At 36.5% G+C, this 18,353-nt stretch overlaps 1 protein-coding gene across 1 annotated transcript; it reads right to left on the bottom strand.

Moving 5' to 3' along the window:
- Positions 1-3,972: 3,972 nt before the first annotated feature.
- On the bottom strand, positions 3,973-17,681 carry LOC126816411 (chymotrypsinogen A). Its single transcript, XM_050542946.1, has 7 exons — positions 17,531-17,681; positions 11,909-12,052; positions 10,117-10,369; positions 8,701-8,912; positions 7,604-7,753; positions 6,447-6,598; positions 3,973-4,561 (listed from the first exon to the last, which is right to left on the bottom strand). Exons 1-7 carry the CDS (start codon positions 17,604-17,606, stop codon positions 4,400-4,402), a joined length of 1,149 nt encoding a protein of 382 aa, XP_050398903.1. The 5' UTR covers positions 17,607-17,681; the 3' UTR covers positions 3,973-4,399.
- Between the last annotated feature and the right edge of the window lie 672 nt (positions 17,682-18,353).

The raw sequence follows: 18,353 nt of genomic DNA, 5'->3' as shown, positions 1-18,353 counted from the left end.
ACTTTAGATTTGTTCAGATATATCAGTCTTATACGTGGAATATCTTTATACGTTCGTACCATCAATAAACCAATTGACGTCACAGCTAAATTTACTGAGTACAATTCCAGGTGTTAGATAACGGCCTTTGATTATTTGAAAATAAATTTAAAAAATTGTTTAAATTCCTACTTCTCTGAACCAAATGAACTATTGAAGATAGGCATACTGCTTCGAATTTCAAAATTAAGGAACCTTCTCCGTGCATTCCAACGTGCACACGGGATCTCGGATTTGCATTCCATCCGAACGACTAAATTTTGTTTCTTGGCAGGTCATCCCTGCGCCAGTGACAAGGCAATACTACGCTGAAGAATCACGGACAACAGTCTCAATCAGAACCTCTGAGATCGCGTTGTTTATAGCGACTAACGTTTTGTCGACTGAGCCACCGTGGCTTCACATTAAATAAAACAAAAATGTTCAATTTTATTGGATAGAGAAGATTATAAATACCGCTGGCGAAGTCTAGTTTCATTTGAACTGAAGTAGGCGGGGTTTATTTATATTTTGAGGAGGAATTCAATACAATACACTTGACTCGTTATAAATTAAATGCTAATAAACTATCAAATTCCAATGGCAAACAAAAGTAGCATAATTATTTGAGAATAAATTATCTTCAAGTATTTATGAAAAGGGATGCGTCTACCCATGTTCCAACTGCTTATTAAGAATTCTGGTTCTTCACAGGTTCTTGTTTATACCTAGAGAAGACATCGTTGCAATACTATTACGTACGTGTTATTAAAGACACCGGCTTATTAACTTCTGATCTGAAAACCGTGTAATCTGGGAGAAGTGGCAATTGGTTAAACATGAAAGTCACTGAATAAATATTGTACAAAAAGAGGGAGTTCACAATTGGATTATTTTTCACGGTATAAATAAAAGTTTGAAAATATCAAGTTAATTCGATTTAGGTAACCATGTTTTGTGCGTGGATTTGCAGCTTTTTGTTTCTTTGGATGTGCGTATCTGTTGGAAAGGGAATAACTAAGCAGGACCGAAACATCGCTCGAAGCTACAATTATCCTTATAATCAATTTAGAGGGTTTCAAAAGACAGTTCACAGTCCCTGGATTAAAAGACCACATCAATATGAAACACGGCCAATAGACCCCCAATCTTATTTTCGCATGTCTGCAGGTTCAACGGATCAAGCAAGAAGTGTTTTGCAACCCTTGTGGAAACGGGCTACTGGGTATTGTGGAGATCTACATCGTAACTTAGACGAGATATTACGGAACACCAACACATACCCAATAGTTAATAACTATGGTTATTATGATTCAAGAATACTACATCAACCAAGTCCTAAGACCAGCAGATACCCTTATTACAACATCGGATCACGTCCAAACGGTATGATGGATGATCCTACAAAATTGCTGAACAGGTTAGAAAATGTGATATTGCTCTATAGGAGAAAGGCAATGGAAATAATACCAAACATCGGGATACTCAATATAACTTCAAGACAAAGGCTGCTCAAAGACTATCTGGCAATTGCTGACCGGTTGTATATCCTGTTTGTTCGCCTTTCTACCCAATTAAAGATGTATTTAACAGGAATGGTGGACAGAAGAACTTGGATGTTGAAGCTGCTGATGGATTTATCCAGTCTCACAATTCATAAAATGCAGCCAAGGCAACAAGGTGTCCCAATAAATGAGATTCGTAAATATTTTATGCAGTTGGGGACAATTGAGCGTACGTTGAACTTGAATTGTTTGATTTATTTCCTGGAAAACATGTCTCTAAAACAATCAATGGATAACCCAAAACCAACAAGTACCGAGCCAACACCAGTGGTTACCACCAGTTGGATGTTACCGTTCAGTAATCTACGCAATATAACTTATGGCTCTGTTTTCTACTTTCCAGAAAAATCCGAAACTTTTAACAAGGCTGGGCAAAACTAAATATCTATATTCTTTGGAACCAACAATATAGAATTGTGGCTGATATTAATCTGGGTTTTCTTTTCAACTTTATAAATGTGCATTAAATAGAGAGTGTTTTAATTAACCATATATGATACCCCTGTTGCTTTACGTCGTCATTAAAATAATTCACAAATGTCCACTTAGTGCTCGGATATAAGGAACCAAACAAACTGTGGCGTGTAAAGTGACACTGTTCTACTAATTGCGTTAATATGAATCAGAAATGTCCGTCAATTTAGAATCGCGCAACTTATTAATACGGTTCCTACCGTGCGCAATATGTGCAGGTTAAAAGGTAGAGAGCGATATATTTAATGTAATATATTGATACACCGCTGTTAATGCATGTTGTATAAATACATTACCAAATGCCTAGCTTTAGACCTTTCAACAACTTAAATATTGATTGATTTATCACACACGTGCGTGTCTATATTGAGGAGTAAATTAGATATACTTAAACATTGCAAAATATAGATAATATGAAAAGTGAAATCTCTTATAATAGATTTTAATTTACCTGCAGTATATGGTTATCACTGTCATTCTTGATCTTATACACTCAGATTAAAACACAGATCATATTTCGCTTCGTTTTTTATATAAGGTAGTTTAAAATTTCGCTTCGTTTTTTATAGTTCAAAATTTCGTTTTACTTGTCTTCACAACACTAGGATCTGGAAGAGTTGTTATATAACTCGCGTTCTGGTTGAAATGGGGGATTAGCCAAAGAAAAGGTCTGTTACGGAAAGTCCTTGGCGTACGTTACACGGTACTTTGGGTAAACAACTAGAAACGTCAAAACGCTGATTGATTAATCAATGTCTGATGTCATATGGTCAAAAGCCGCTCGTCTCGTAGGACCCATGTCGCGACCTCCCACTACAACCGGTCAGATATTCTTGTAGTGGAGACTATCGAAATTATTAGAGAACGAAGCGAAATATTGATCTGTATTTTAATCAGAGTGAAGAGTAAGTTATCGTTCGATTGAAGCCGAATTGCTCTCGATCGATGCTGCAGTGGGAACTGTCCATTAAGGCTTTGGTTCGCCAACCAGGAAATCCTGGATTCGAGAAGGTTCAGTGTATACATATTATCGCTCTTATAGTGACATTTCATTTGATTAATGCCAGTGGTAACTGGGCATAAATCGTACTGTATGTTTGCTGTTGTACGCTCGTATATATAGTGCTATAACTATCAATATTTTTAACAAGTTTGTCAGCATGGATCACTCGATTAAATGACGTATGTCTAAAGTAAATATAAAACCGGGCCATCCAGCAGCCCCCACCCTCGGTATCTCCAGTGGTATCGTTCCGTTCTAATCCACTAACCTCAAAGGTTTTCACGAATTCAAATTATCTGCCCTTTATCATAGCTTGATTCTACGAACCAGTCAAAAAGAAGTTTACATAGCATCATTATTTACGTTCACCACAATAATCTTAGTTGCAATAAAATGCGAGTTGCTTCCTTTCGCCCACTCGATTGGTCGATAAAAATAACAGAAGTATCAAGGGAGGATAATTGGACTATGAGTCCCCCTCGTGAATAGACCCATGGATTACCGGAGTATAAAGAGCCACGCACTACACGTACATCAAACAATAAAGCCCTCCTTAATTATTCGAAAACAGTAATATTTAGCTTGTCACTTGTTACTGTGGCTATGTGGGTAAGACGCTGGCTCGCTAGCCTGGAGGTCGGGTGTTCAATCCCTGCATTGGAAATGAAATGAAATGGAGTTTAACGTCCTAATGTTCTGCTCCTAAACTGGAGTAATGACGACGGCAATCCCTGCATTGGCCGAGAAAGTTCATCCAGATTTTCCGGCGTGGTTCCCCCTTGTCAGTGATGCAGGGCAAAATTTCCTCACATTAAATCATGCATAGCGTATGCACGTCTTCATGAGCCTGGAACGTGGGACGCTAAACCCGATTTCGGAGCAGCACTGAACGAAAACGAAAACAATAACAAAGACAAAGAACACAGTTTATTTACAAAAATAATTAAAACTCTTATGTTAATGAAACATCCTAGAAATCAATTTCAGGTAACAATATGTATATGTATACAATATAACGGCAAGAGTATGTTAAAAAGCGTTTACAAGATCCTTGAAATGGCAAGAAAATAAATTATATAGCGTCGTGTAAGTCTAGAATTACCAAAATGGTTTAATTATATAAAATATTATGTTACTAAAAGACATCTTTCAAATTTTTTTGTGGAAAAAATATTTTAAAAATATTATGGATAACCATATTTGTACAATACATGTATTTTTTTTAAAAAAATTACATTTTTGGTCTATTAAAAAGGCCTTTGTCGATGTTACATCAAAAACCTGTTGAATATTACAGAAATCAAGTTTTCGATACTGTTGGGTGTGCATTGAAGAGGATTTAATTCAAAGCAATGGTACTATCAATCCAATCTTGAACAACAGTTACATCAGATGCAATAAAAGGTTTGTCGTCGTCACACTCTAACTGGGGTTTGGCAACCAAACCATGGAGAGCATACCTTCCTCTCTGGTTACAAATAACCATACCACCGTTATCACCCTAAAATCATCAAATATAATTTCAAATATCTGTCATACTGGATCAAAAATTGTTCAATGGCATTTAGTAATTGAACTGGAATATACAGGTCACAGTTCTATGGAATACAATTACTGTTTATAACTGAGCGACGTTTCGACTAGGTTTCTCTAGTCATTATCAAGCAATGCTCAGTAATCAGCCATAATTGTATTCAGTAGAATTGTGACCTGTATGGATCAAAAATGTTTAAACATTAAAGGCGGCAAACATCACTTATTGGTCAATTTAAATCAATACTGGTGTTGTTATCTTACCGTGAAAAGATGGGCTAAGACAAAATGAATAAAAATGTTAAAATCGGCACACGAATCGCGTGCCAAAATGCTTTCTAGCACCATTTGTAATGAAGCGACTCGATGAACGAGGCTAAACATATCCCACAGGAAGATACTATACCGGTTTAGACTAGAATAACCAGACGCCAAAGACTGCCATTCAAATTAGATTCTTCGCCTATTTGTCCGAACATAACTGATTAGAAATTATAGTAAAAACAGAAACGATTGAATGTAGATAAGTTTATATACATTCATTACATTATTATATACGTTGCTACCCAAAATAAAGTGATTTAGCTCTAAGTCTAAATATTCCCCACGCGGAACAACGTAAGCTTTCTCTTTAACCTCACCATCATTTTTCCGGTTGATCCAAGAAAGTTGCCCCATTTCACTTACTCTTTATTAAACATCGGACACTATGTTTTTATGGGAACTCCTGGTAATTTGGTACGTTTCCTGATAAATTCAAGGAACTATTACACTAATGTGGGAACTGAACCGAGGTACGGTTAAACATCCTACTATTCTGCACAAACAGGGAACACGAAGACGGAAATACGCCATGCGGTGTGAAGGTGGATGGCTGAATGTTTACCGCGTGTGCGTTGTATCATAAGGTTTGTCATTGGGTCAAGTGGCTTGGTTTTGTAGGGTCGCCTGTCCAACATCGTGGGTTTTCTCCGGGTCTTCCGGCCCCCCCCCCCCACTGCTAAAAAAACCCTACGCGCAAGCGAATTATTGAAAAGAAATTGAACTATATGTTAGTCCTGATTTTTGTCGTTTGGACGTTAAACCCCATTTCTCTCTCACACACCATGCGGTGTGCTATGGGGGAAGTTTTGAACCAGACAGCGGCGTTTCTGATTGTATCTGGAACGTCGGTTTTTCGTTACGTGCCAGGCTCTCCGTTCTACAGCACTGACAAGAGGGAAATTCCCAAAGAACTATCTAACCGCACATTTCCGAGGACCATCCAATAAAACTGTGAAGTTAATATTAGTTTTTTTTTTTTTAAATTCTAAATTATCGCTATTAGCTTTGGTGTACAAGCTGCCTTACTTAATCTGAATAAAAAGTTTATTTCATCTGTTTTTACATATTTAAAATGCCCTATACTTGAGTCGTATGGGGGGGGCATACAATCTAGCTGGGGAATCACCAAACCTTGGGGGGGTGGGGTGGATGGCCGAATGGTTAGCACGTGCGCGCTGTATCATAAGGCCTGTCATTGAGTCAACTGGCGTGGTTTCGAATCCCCGGTTGTAGGGTCGCCTGTCCAACCTCGTGGGTTTTCTCCGGTTCCTCCGGTTTTCTCCCACTGCTAAAGCGAATTATTGAAATAAAATTAAACCATATGTTAGTCCCGAAATGACCTAGTTTGTGTCGAGTGGATGTTAAACCCCATCTCTCTCTCTCTCACCAAACAAACCTTGGTACACCACAGTCATTTAGCCCTAGATATATATTTTTAGGATTTCGGGAATTAGATTGTAATTAAGAAAGGAGCAGAAGATATAGATGTATCGTAACCTAGACGGAAAACCAAAAGTATATAAGCTTACCAAACAAGGAGTGGTCCCACTACGTAAAGCTGATGCACAGAAGGTAGCTGGTTGAGTCTGATAGAGGGAATTTCCACTATAACGAGCAATGCTTTCGCAAGCTTCCGTTCGATAAGTTTCAACCCTAGCTTGAAGAGGTACATCTGACAAACCTGTAAATACCAAAAAATACATGTTTGTACAAAGCTTTCACATCGAGATGAAAAATAAAGAAGTGGTAAATGAAAGTGTTTTTTTTTTCACCTACTCGGCTAATGAAGACGGGCAAACAGTGTACTATAAGGGATATCTGCCTGGTATGGACAGCGACCCGACAGCCTTTTCGAATTCCAACTGTCAACAGTTCTTTTGGGTGCAGGTCAATGTGTACACGGGACCTCGGTTTTTCGTACCACCTTGACGACCAGACAATGTTCTTTGTCAGGCCCTCCGTCCTGCATCACTGACAAGGGGAAACCACTCTGGAAAATCCCTATGGAGGCAGACCACCATTAATTTCCCCATTGACTTCAATGTTAATTCTGGCCTATTTGCCCACCTCCAACTTTTCCCCAAATTTTCGTTGGGCTGAATGCTTTCCACTACAGACAGAGGAACAAATGGTCATGTCTTTGCACTAAAATTTGTATGAGGTTGACCACCAAAATTTTGAGATACACAAACTTGAAGAAGCATACTAAAAACATGTAACTAGTTGCCGTACATATCGCTGTAGCTAACCTGATAACCCTCTTATCCTTCCGCCTCAAAATCATGAATATTTACCAAAACCTGGCAGAAAATGTTAATTCAAACCCTCTTCATCCATTCTAGACCAAAAAATCAACACAAATGGGCATGCAAAAGGGGAGAAAAGAGAGAGAGAGAGAATTGCTATAAATAGACGAACTACAATTCGTGGGTACCGAGATGATGAAATTTAATGGTGGTCTGACTCCCTATGAATTTTCTCGGCATATACCAGTAGCCGACCCGAGACATCCTGGCTAGCGTCTTACTAAATGTTAAATAATCAATTTGAGATCATTTTAGCATGGAGTGGGCCATGCCAAATTAGATATTGTTAAAAAAAGAAATACAAGTGACGATCCGCAATTTTAATGTCGAATTCATCCACATGTTTTTTTTTACATATATAATTTTGAATAATTTCTTACCTGAAGACTGTGTTAAGCCCCAACCTGCGACATAACATTCATCATTGCCACAGTTTGTACTAGCTCCCACATCTCTAGCATAACACGCTTTCTTGATGCATTCCGTGTACGTAACGGGACTGGCCAATTTCAGTAAAGCAACATTTCCTCCTGAAACACAAGCAATTGATAATCAGAAAGAGATAAACATTAAAAGAATACAGCACAGATGCTACACGTGAGAATATTCTGTTGAATACTTTGATGTCACTAGTTGTTTCAATATTAAGGCATTCTCATTTTCAATTGTTATAAAATAGCACTTGTTTTTATTTTGTTATAAATAGTGTATACAATTGATTTTCTTTATCACTAATGTTTATAATATATTTCATATTTCTTGTAATATAGATAGCCGAATGGTTAGCGCATGCGCGCTGTATCGCAAGGTCTGTCATTGAGTCAACTGGCTTGGTTTCGATTCCCCGGCTGTACGTGACAAGGGGTAGGGTCGAATGTCTAACATGATATGCAATCGGTGCATCGAAATATTTGGCCTTTTTTGTTAAGCCATTGTTTTTCTACTGTAAATCTGTAAATACACATATGGAATATACAATACTAATGCAGGGTTTAATTCACCAAACATATACTATGACTTATCAAGAGCTCCCATATGAGCGAAAAGTACTTTAAAAATGTTAAAATAACAATATTAAGATCTGATTGTAACACCTTCTTATTACATTAATATGTGCTTTTAGACCAATGTTCGCCTATATAAAGTTTCCAAAGAATAGAGCTGTGGGCTTGTTAATTACGAAATTCTTTTCTGTTTGTAAGATTTACTATTGCTCAATTGTGACCAGGCATCAAGTTTACTTCGTGTAAGACCGAGTGCGCTTCTCTCCACGGTCATAGACGCACACAGGTCACAGACATTGCAAGCAATAATAACCCGTCAGACCGGGGTGGGGTCCTTACAGCGCTGTTTGTGAGTCGTAGTGCTGTATAGTCCTGGGGTTTATGGTGATACAGTTTTCACTGAAAATAAAAACAAATTACCAATATGGGAAACAACCCAAGTTACATTTTGTTTATGCAATTATTCATCTTACCAGTAAGAAGTTGTTTATCGGCGAAAGTGGCGATATCAATAAACGAAGTACTGTCACGCAATGGATAACTAGGGTGTATAAAATAATCAACGACCCGCATTTCTTGTTCTTGTGCTCTGCCGAGGTAATCTACGTCAGTTTTTGATGTATTGTATTCACCAGCAACGATTAAAATGTTATTTCTGACGTTCGCATTTACGTTAAAACCAGCCCTGAAAAGAATACAATATTATTAGAAACCTCGACATGGAGAGTGATCAAAGGAAATAGGGTTGAACGTCCTACCTCCTGCAAAAATGAAAAGGGGAACCCACGCTGGAAAGTCCCTATCGAATCCATGACCTCTAGGTTAGTTAGCCAGTGCCTTACTATTGAGCTTCATCGGCTCCCCATAAAATAATCAATTACCATCGACCCCCGAAAGAAATCGGTATAATAGCATATATAGTCCACCAGGACAACAAAGCAGTATCAGTTGCAAAAGGTAAACGCACCCTGCTGTGTTACTGCAGTTGTAAATTATATGTTAAAATTTTTATTGGCAAATAAAATTGGTTCCCTGGCGACTTGGTGAAACAAATGTACCCAAACATACGGTGCTCAATGTTTTTCATATGGGAGGAAAGCCTTATTACAGGAGCTAAATCGCTAATATTTGGAACCTAGAAATTGACACAAATGGGTCGCAACGCATATAATAATGTAATATGAGTTTATATAAACTGATTTACATTCTATAGTTTCCGTTTTTACTCTAATTTCAAATACGCCAGAATTCTCAATCGAATGGCAATCTATAGCGTCTGGTTATTCCAGTCTACGCCGACAGTATTTATTGCGCATGCTTTTCTTATAAGAATATGACGTCACCGTTTGAATATGTCTAGCCTCATTCTTTGAGTCCCTTGTTACAAATAATACTGAAGCGCATTATGGTACACGATTCGTGTACCAATGGTAAAATGTCTATTTTGTCTAAAATATTGGATATAGGAAGCCTATCTTTTCCCAGTAAGATCACAACATAAATTCTGATTTAAATTGACAAATAATTCGTGTTTTCAATGTCGAAGACTTTGGATGACATTAAGTAAGAGACTTAACTACTATAAATTTGGGGGGGGGATGGCTGAATGGTTAGCGTGCGCGCGCTGTATCATAAAGTCTGTCATTGAGTCGACTGGCGTGGTTTCGAATCCCCGGTTGTACGTGGCAAGGAGTAGGGTCGCCTGTCCAACCTCGTGGGTTTTCTCCGGGTCCTCCGGTTTCCTCCCACTGCTAAAGACCCCTACGCGCAAGCGAATTATTGAAATAAAATTAAACCATATGTTAGTCCCGAAATGACCTAGTTTGTGTCGAGTGGACGGTAAACCCCATTTCTCTCTCTCTCTCTCACTATAAATTTACACAACTTACAGAAAAACACAGAACGCTGTAGTAATAACCCATCTATCATCGATCAAGACACCGGCACACTGTGAAACTGTATTATCCACGCTTACGGTGCCAGTTGTGTCTAGTTGCCGTCCTCTGATAGACACCAGCCAGGGCCATTGACATCTGATGCTGGCCTCACCGTTGATGAGTTTACTAATCTTCGTCATGGTTCCACATTCGGCGGTGCTGGTTGGTGGCACTGGGGGCGCTGGAGTAGTAGTTGGTTCGGAATCTGTGAGAAAACAAAACGTAAATGTACACTATAATAATTATCAGTTGTAAAAACTGTAATCTGGCTGGAGCCGTCAAACATATCCCTTGATGCCCACAACCAGGGGTAATTGATAGTAAATTGTTACTTCATTATTTCGCTTGTGTCAAGGAACGTACGCCAATCGCGTAAATCAAATTATCGGGCTGCTATGTTCTCGAATCACCAAGCATGCATTCATTACTATGTCATTATTCGGGTGATAATTTCAGAAGACTACATGGACAGGGCTGACCTTTTTATATTTGGCCTAATAGGGTTGCGAATTGGACTTGATCCATTTTCTGAACGATTGCTTGCTCCAGTATATATAAATATATAGGGTTGAAGAACGTAGTTAAAGGAGCTACACCGCTAAAGCAATATTATCCATGATATTCGAAATTAAAAATCCGAATTAGAGTTCAATATAAGTCCATTTCAATCAATTATTATTCTACAATGAATATTTGGAATTCTAATATCCAATATTTAAGACACACTTAACATTTTCAAATCAGTACTCGACGTCGTGTACTCCATGGACATAATGGTTTCGAATGCCATTTGTAATGAACAAAGGAACACTACCCCAGAAAACAATGCGGAATTAATTAAAATGGCTGATTCACAAACGACAAGATAATAATTAAAAATATGTGTAGAGTTGACTAAGCAGGTGCCGTTCAATATGTGCTTTTAAACCATTTTGTCTTTTCCAAGGTTCCAACGAATAGAGTGACACGCCTTTAATTAACTTGGGAAAATAACAACCGTGGGAGCGAACGTAACTTTAAAAATCACCAAGCCGTCCAAATAAATACATTGCAGTTCCTTCGTAATATATTTGTCACCCGATGAACTACATGGTCCATTATGGACGTGTCATGTGAATACATGTCTAAATAATAATTAACATAACATTTAACGCCAAGCAGAAAAACCTTCATTAACAAATGCCTACGACAGATCCTACAGATAAGATGGCCAGAAAAAATCACAAATACTGAACTATGGGAAAGAACCGGCCAGACAGCGTTATCAAGCACCATTAAGAAGCGCAAATGGCGATGGTTAGGCCACATCCTAAGACGTCCTCAAAACAACATCAGCAGACTGGCTCTAAGCTGGAACCCCCAATGCAAGAGAAAGAGGGGGCGCCAAACTACCACATGGCGTCGAACTATAGATGCTGAACTGAAGGCTTGTCATATATCATGGGCAGAAGCAAAAAGAAAAACCAGTCAGAGATCGAGACAAATGGAGAACTGTTGTGGAGGTCCTATGCCCCTTCAGGGGATAACAGAAATTGATTTGATGATGATGAGAAAGACCTGCAATAGGCACATTTAGCTATTGGCTAATGTAAAGTAGTATCAGTTGAATAGAGTAAGCCCTCTGTTTTAATTCTAATTGTTTGTTGTAATTATAAACTTATGTAGTTTATTGGCAAATAAAAAAAACCAAGACCTGTAATAGGCAGATTTGCTTCTTACATAATGCATCTTTAATGTAACTTACTTGGTACACAACATGTATATGGCGAATTGTTGTTGGAAAAACATGCTAGCTGATTGTTTCCATAGGGACTGACCGTGTAACCAGATGGACAACTGGTTCCATATACACATTGGGCAGCGTTTGCACTACTCATGTATTTACACCCTGGAAAAAACAAAAAAAATTGGAAAATCTTTATCATGGAGACGTAATTATATGATGAAATGAAATGGGCTTTAACGTCCTACTTTTCTGCACCGACTGGGCTATGACGACAATATTGACCGGACAGCGGCGCTTACGATCTGCTCTGATATCGAATTCCAACTGTTAAGGGTTCTTTTACGTGCACGCCAATGTGACCGAATTTATATGGTTCATTTTGTACAACTTCTCACGGCTAATAAATATTATTGGTACTTTTTTTTTGTAACTTCTTCATTTCAATTTAAACATTCACAATGAGTAACAATTGTAAAATCTCCAAAATGAATTATAAATATATAAACAAGAATAACAGTGGGAATATTTTGGTATAATTTTCTTTTCATACATTGCTCTCTATTTCTAAGAATGCATGTATCATTTTTGTTTTAAAAAAGTAGATTTCAAAACAAATTTCTATATTTTATTGCTAGCTATAATATTCTATATTTGATTTATGCATTCTAGATTTCAAAACAAATTTCTTTATTTTATTGCTAGCTATAATATTCTCTATTTGATTTATGCATTCTAGATTTCAAAACAAATGTCTTTATTTTATTGCTATTTATAATATTCTATATTTGATTTATACATTCTAGAGATGTGAAATACTAGAGATCAAAAATGCTAGAGATGTGTAAAATGCTCGCTTACATTAGCTCACGCTGTTAGCCGAAAAGTCTCAAAGGTATTTTCCAGCGTGGTTGCTCGGAGGGTAACAACGTCTAGGCGTTAGGATGCGGCGAAAGCACCGAGGTCCCGTTTACACCGTATCGTGTGTGCACGTAATAGAACCCTTGACAGTTGGAATTCATTCGATTGCTGTCTAGGCAATCTTCCCAAACTGCTAAATGCTAGGCCAACACTGGGATCAGAGAGAGAGAGAGAAATGGGGTTTAACGTCCACTCGACACAAACTAGGTCATTTCGGGACTAACATATGGTTCAATTTTATTTCCATAATTCGATTGCGCGTAGTGGGAGGAAACCGGAGAACCCGGAGAAAACCCACGAGGTTGGACATGCGACCCTACTCCTTGTCACGTACAACCGGGGATTCGAAACCACGCCAGTTGACTCAATGACAGACTTAATGATACAGCGCGCATTTGCTAACCACTAAGCCATCCAACTCCCCTCACTGGGATCAAACCTAAGACGCCTTTGCTAGTTTTCTATGCTTACTAAACCAATTGGCACCAAATGCACTTATTATGACCGTGTCATTGTTATCATATTTCGTCATGCCAATTTCAACATTTACGTAAATTTTTATTTAAACGAATGGTTTTCAATCTTTATCACTTTGTCATTGATGTACGTTTCTCTTTTGGGAGGAGTTCGCAAATAGTTTGTCCAATGCTTAAATGTAAATAATATTTTCAATATGAAAATTACCTGACACATAGTCACAATATTGATTCTTTACGTAAAGTAAATTTACCCTGTGGCTATATCTTAAGACGAAGAAGACGATTATGTCTCGTCTAATTGAATACAATACAAAGTACTAATATTAAATACTTGCACCGTTTTCCCTTTAATTGTACATGCGTCACGGTCGCTAAGTGAGTAAAACGCTGTCTCGCTAGCCTGGGTGGTAGCAGGTTCGCTCCCGGTGATGGCTGAGAACGTTCCTCGGGATTTTCCGTCGTGGTTTCCCGTTGTCAGTGGTGCGGGGGCGGTGCGGGGGGCGGGGCGGGGCGGGGGGGGGGCTGACAAGGACAGGTGTCTACTCGTTCGCATGGGATGAAATACCGAGGCCCCGCGTACACATTGGCGTGCACCTACAAGATCCCTTTGCAGTTGGAATTTGATATCAGAGTAGGCCGTAGCGCCGCTGTCCGGGCAAAATGTCCCTCATAGCACACTGCATAGCGTATGCCCGTCTTCATTAGCCCAATCGGAGCAGAACAGTAGGACGTTAAACCTCATTTCATTTCATTTCATTTCATTTAATTGTACATGCAATTTTAAAGGACCATCGACAGATGACTGTAATCACAGCTTTATGCACCCGTAATCGCACTCCTTATTTCAGAAACAGTGCAAATATCAAATTCTAAAATTACATATTGTTCGAGATGTCACTGTTTCAATACAGCGACATCATTATATCCAAATACAACGATGGAACAATTACATTTTCTTTTTGTATTAACTATCCGTTAACCATCTATTCGATTAAAAATTACCACCTCTTATTACTTGTGTATTAGTTAACTATCCGTTTACCATTTACGCAATTCTAAATCTACCATCATAGCAAGTATTAATTAATTATTATAATCTGCCACCACTTATTATGTATCAATTAACTATCCGTTTACAATCAATTCTTATATAACTCTACCATCCCTTATTAACTATTAATTAACTATCTGTTTACCACTAATTCTTTTATAAATCTACCATCCCTTATTAACTATTAATTAACTATCGTTCACCACCAATTCAATTATAAATATACCATTATTTATACAATGTTAATTAACTATCAGTTGAGAGAAAAATCAATTTTATTATAAACCGGCCATCGCTTATAAACTATTAATTAGGCATCAATAATTAAAACTATCCGTTAACCAAAAATTCAATTATAAATCTACCATCGCGTATGTTTAACATACATTATGCAAGAGATAAATCAGCCTATTCCAGGTCTTTCTTTAGGCCTGAAATGTTTTCTAAATTATTTATTAGACATTAATTAACTTATCCAGGCCATAATCACCTCTCGATGGCATCGGATTTCTTCGATATTAAATAGATTAGAACAATTCATCAATATTTTGATTTAAGCTAAAAATGAAGGAGCGCGACTTAGCTTCGAAGGCTTATATCCTCGCTTGCAATAGAATAATTTGAATGGAATTTTCAAATTATTCATTTTACATTATCTATTTTCGAACTATTATAGCAAGAATGACTAGCTCTTTATCTAAATCTTACATAATGTATCTTTAATATTTAAAACTATCAATTAAAAGCCTCAAAAGATAATATTCTTTTTACACGGATAACGCATAGTATTAATTTCAGAATCTAATTTACATATATGGCCATAAATACTGATAGATTTTAAAATAATAATCTGTGTTACAAATTTTAACACCATTATGCTATGGTTTCTATCTAAATATGATAGTGCATATAAACAATAAACAGTCTGCGATATCACCCTAGTTGGAAGCGGACGTAAAAGCCTAAGTAAGTAACTAAAGTAAAAAACATTATGATTCGTGATAGCAGTTATTAAAGATACATTAGTTAAGAGCTCAGTCTGAATATTGCAAGTCTTTCTTTAGGCTTCAAATGTTATAGAAATTATTTCAATAATTGGACTTTATTTACATGACAAGCTCAAAATCAACTCTGTAACCTCGGATGGCTTGGATACAGCATGGATTTAAACAGTCGTCCATGTAATAATTAAACCAATAAATGGCTGACCAAGCTAACGTTTACCGTTCATCACTGAAGGCCGATGAAAGGACTGACTATCGAGGGTACCGTTTACATTGAAAATGTTACTTGATAATCGAGAATATGTGGGTGGAGTTATCGTCTGTCAATGAAACGATCGGCAATTCTCGACAGTTCATGCCTATTTATAGTCCAAAGTTCCAAAAGTAATAACTTCGTTCAGAATAGAGTAATTTGACTAAAGTTTCAATATTTTATTTTTTTTTTTTTTTAAAAAAAATCTACTTTTCATTTGTTATAGCAAGAATGGCCAACTCTTTATTAAAATCTTAACTAATGTATCTTTAAAATTCTGTATTTATTACACCTTGCAAGGCTGGGGTCCCATTTAATAGACTGATAAGTGAAGAGATCAAATAATCCAATGTATCAAAACAGTTACGACATAATTAAATTAAATTAGATTAGATTATGTGTGTTCTTGTTTTCGGTGTTTTGAACACTTAAAACATTTTCCGTGGGTTATTTAGTACCCTGTACACGTTTGTGGTACAGTTACAAGGTCTTGTTCAAAGTGAATTGTAAATTTAACGCTTCTTTTCAAATTCTATGTTGCTTATGCCCTTCACGTAAACAAGAATATATTGAAGTGTTGGTCTTCTTGTCTGATGTTCATCATTATTTGCTTACGGTGAATACACTATAACACACCTTTTTAATTGTGTACTTCAATGAGAGAGATCCAGGTCACCTCTTTATGCGAAGGACAGTAAAAGGCGTACAGGACATCCCTGAATAACCCCTTTTGGAATATGAGTCAAATTCAACATGTTCCCCTTCAATGTTCTTCTTTTTATTTTCTTAGTACTTGTCAAGATGCTTAAAAATTAAACTCGTCATATATTGGTAAATAATTCATAACGTAGTATCTGACGATTTTAATGTATTATTCCTCCCCTTCATTTAAGTAGTCTTACAAAAGATTCTCATCAAATACTTGATGATGACAAAGTATTCTTTTCATAATTTATCACTTCTTACACAGTAACCCTTCCTTGTCAACATACTACACATTCAGAAGAAGTTATTATTTAGTTCTGTTATGTATAAGTAATTTATTACTATTCAAAATTCCCTTTATTTATTTTCGATTCAAGTGGTCTTTATCAATAATTTAATTCTTGAGTACTTACACTTTACTGTTCACCCTAATTTGGAAATAATAACCACTTTACACGAAAATCCCATCGTTCAGTGAGGTAATAAATAATTACCATGTATAATATAAATCTAGAAACTGAAATCCTAACACTAAACTCTCATAGTCATATATATCAAAAAAAATTCAAATAATATTCAAATAATGTTTCTATTTGAAATAAAATGATGCTTATTTTAAGATTCTGTTCGATCTGGGGAATTTGTATCTATTTTCTTGTTTATTTACTAGCGTGTGCAGTACATCGAGCATACGCTTGTGAATGCATTTGTGGATGAAACGGGTTCGATACAAATATATAATATTATTATTTTATTTTATTTTATTTTATTTTACATTTCATTTCAATTCAATTCAATTCAATTCAATTCAATTCAATTCAATTCAATTCAATTCTATTTATTTATTTATTTATTTATTTATTTATTTATTTATTTATTTATTTATTTATTTATTTATTTATTTATTTTATTTTATTTTATTTTTATATCTTATTTTATACTTTATTGTTTTTATCGCAACCGAAACAAGTATCTTGAACTATCATGAAGTAGAGTTTTTTTTTAAAAAATAATTGTAATAAAAACGGGCCTATAAAACTATGAATATATCTGATAAATACATTTCATTAATGAATTCACGATAGTCTTCGCCAGTTTAGAAGTAATGCTTAACAAAGTAAATAATTCATGGTAACACACATTTGATACGATACAATTGCAGAAATCTTCAGAATTAAATATAGCACATGCGTAAATTTAAGATAATATAAATAAAAAAGTTACACTTACAGTAGTCTTGAACTGTCTGTGACAGTGCCAGTCCAACACCAAAAATCAGGATAAGACAGATACTCTTTGCTGCCATCTTGGATTTATCTTTAAGCTCCAAATCTGTCTTTATTGTATGAACCTTTATATATCTCTCTTTTCTATTTCACCTCATGTAAAGTAAACAACGCATTTTCTCTCTTTTTCTCCCTTCTAAACGAGATTTGAAACGTGTGCTCCACCCCGTAGTAAACAATGGGCGCCGCGTGAAAGTCGACGTTAAGCGAGGGATTCGATTTCTTAAAAGTCGGAAATGTGAATACTGGGCATTTAAAAAAAAACCAGTTACAATAATCGTTAATGGATCAAACGTGAACAAATTAATGATAAGCTGACTGAACACACGAGACGATCTTCATCAAACATAATTAACATATTATTATATATCCTAAACTATAAACCTCGCCTTATTTTTTAAAAGAATATTTAATAGCCTGTTTAACACGATTATAATATATACTCAAGAATAGCAGTTGCAATTCGATATATTTTTTATTTTTTTTATTTTTATTTTTTATTTTTTTTAATAGAGACCACGTGGCTAAGTGGGTAAGACGCTGGCTTGCTAGCCTGGAGGTCGGGTGTTCGATCCCTGCATTGGCCGAGAAAGTTCATCCAGATTTTCCGGCGTGGTTTCCCCTTTTTGTCAGTGATGCAGGACGGAGGGCCTGACAAGGACAGCTGTCTAGTCGTTCAGATGGGACGAAAAACCGAGGTCCCGTGTACACATTGGCGTGCACGTAAAAGATCCCTTGGCAGTTGGAATTCGATATAAGAGTAGGCC

Source organism: Patella vulgata, chromosome 3, assembly GCF_932274485.2.
Source record: "Patella vulgata chromosome 3, xgPatVulg1.2, whole genome shotgun sequence".
In the NCBI taxonomy this organism is placed as follows: domain Eukaryota; kingdom Metazoa; phylum Mollusca; class Gastropoda; family Patellidae; genus Patella; species Patella vulgata.
The sequence above is the reverse complement of the archived record's forward strand: the minus strand, read 5'-3'. Positions and strand labels throughout refer to the sequence as shown.

Bases quoted from the DNA above. Each gene is read 5' to 3' on its own strand.
- LOC126816411 (XM_050542946.1), bottom strand. From the start codon at position 17,606: ATGGCAGCAAAGAGTATCTGTCTTATCCTGATTTTTGGTGTTGGACTG. The intron at 6,599-7,603 runs GTAAGAAATTAT...TGGTATTTACAG, and splicing joins GGGCTTAACACAGTCTTCAG to GTTTGTCAGATGTACCTCTT. The intron at 4,562-6,446 runs GTAAGCTTATAT...TGATGATTTTAG, and splicing joins GTGGGACCACTCCTTGTTTG to GGTGATAACGGTGGTATGGT.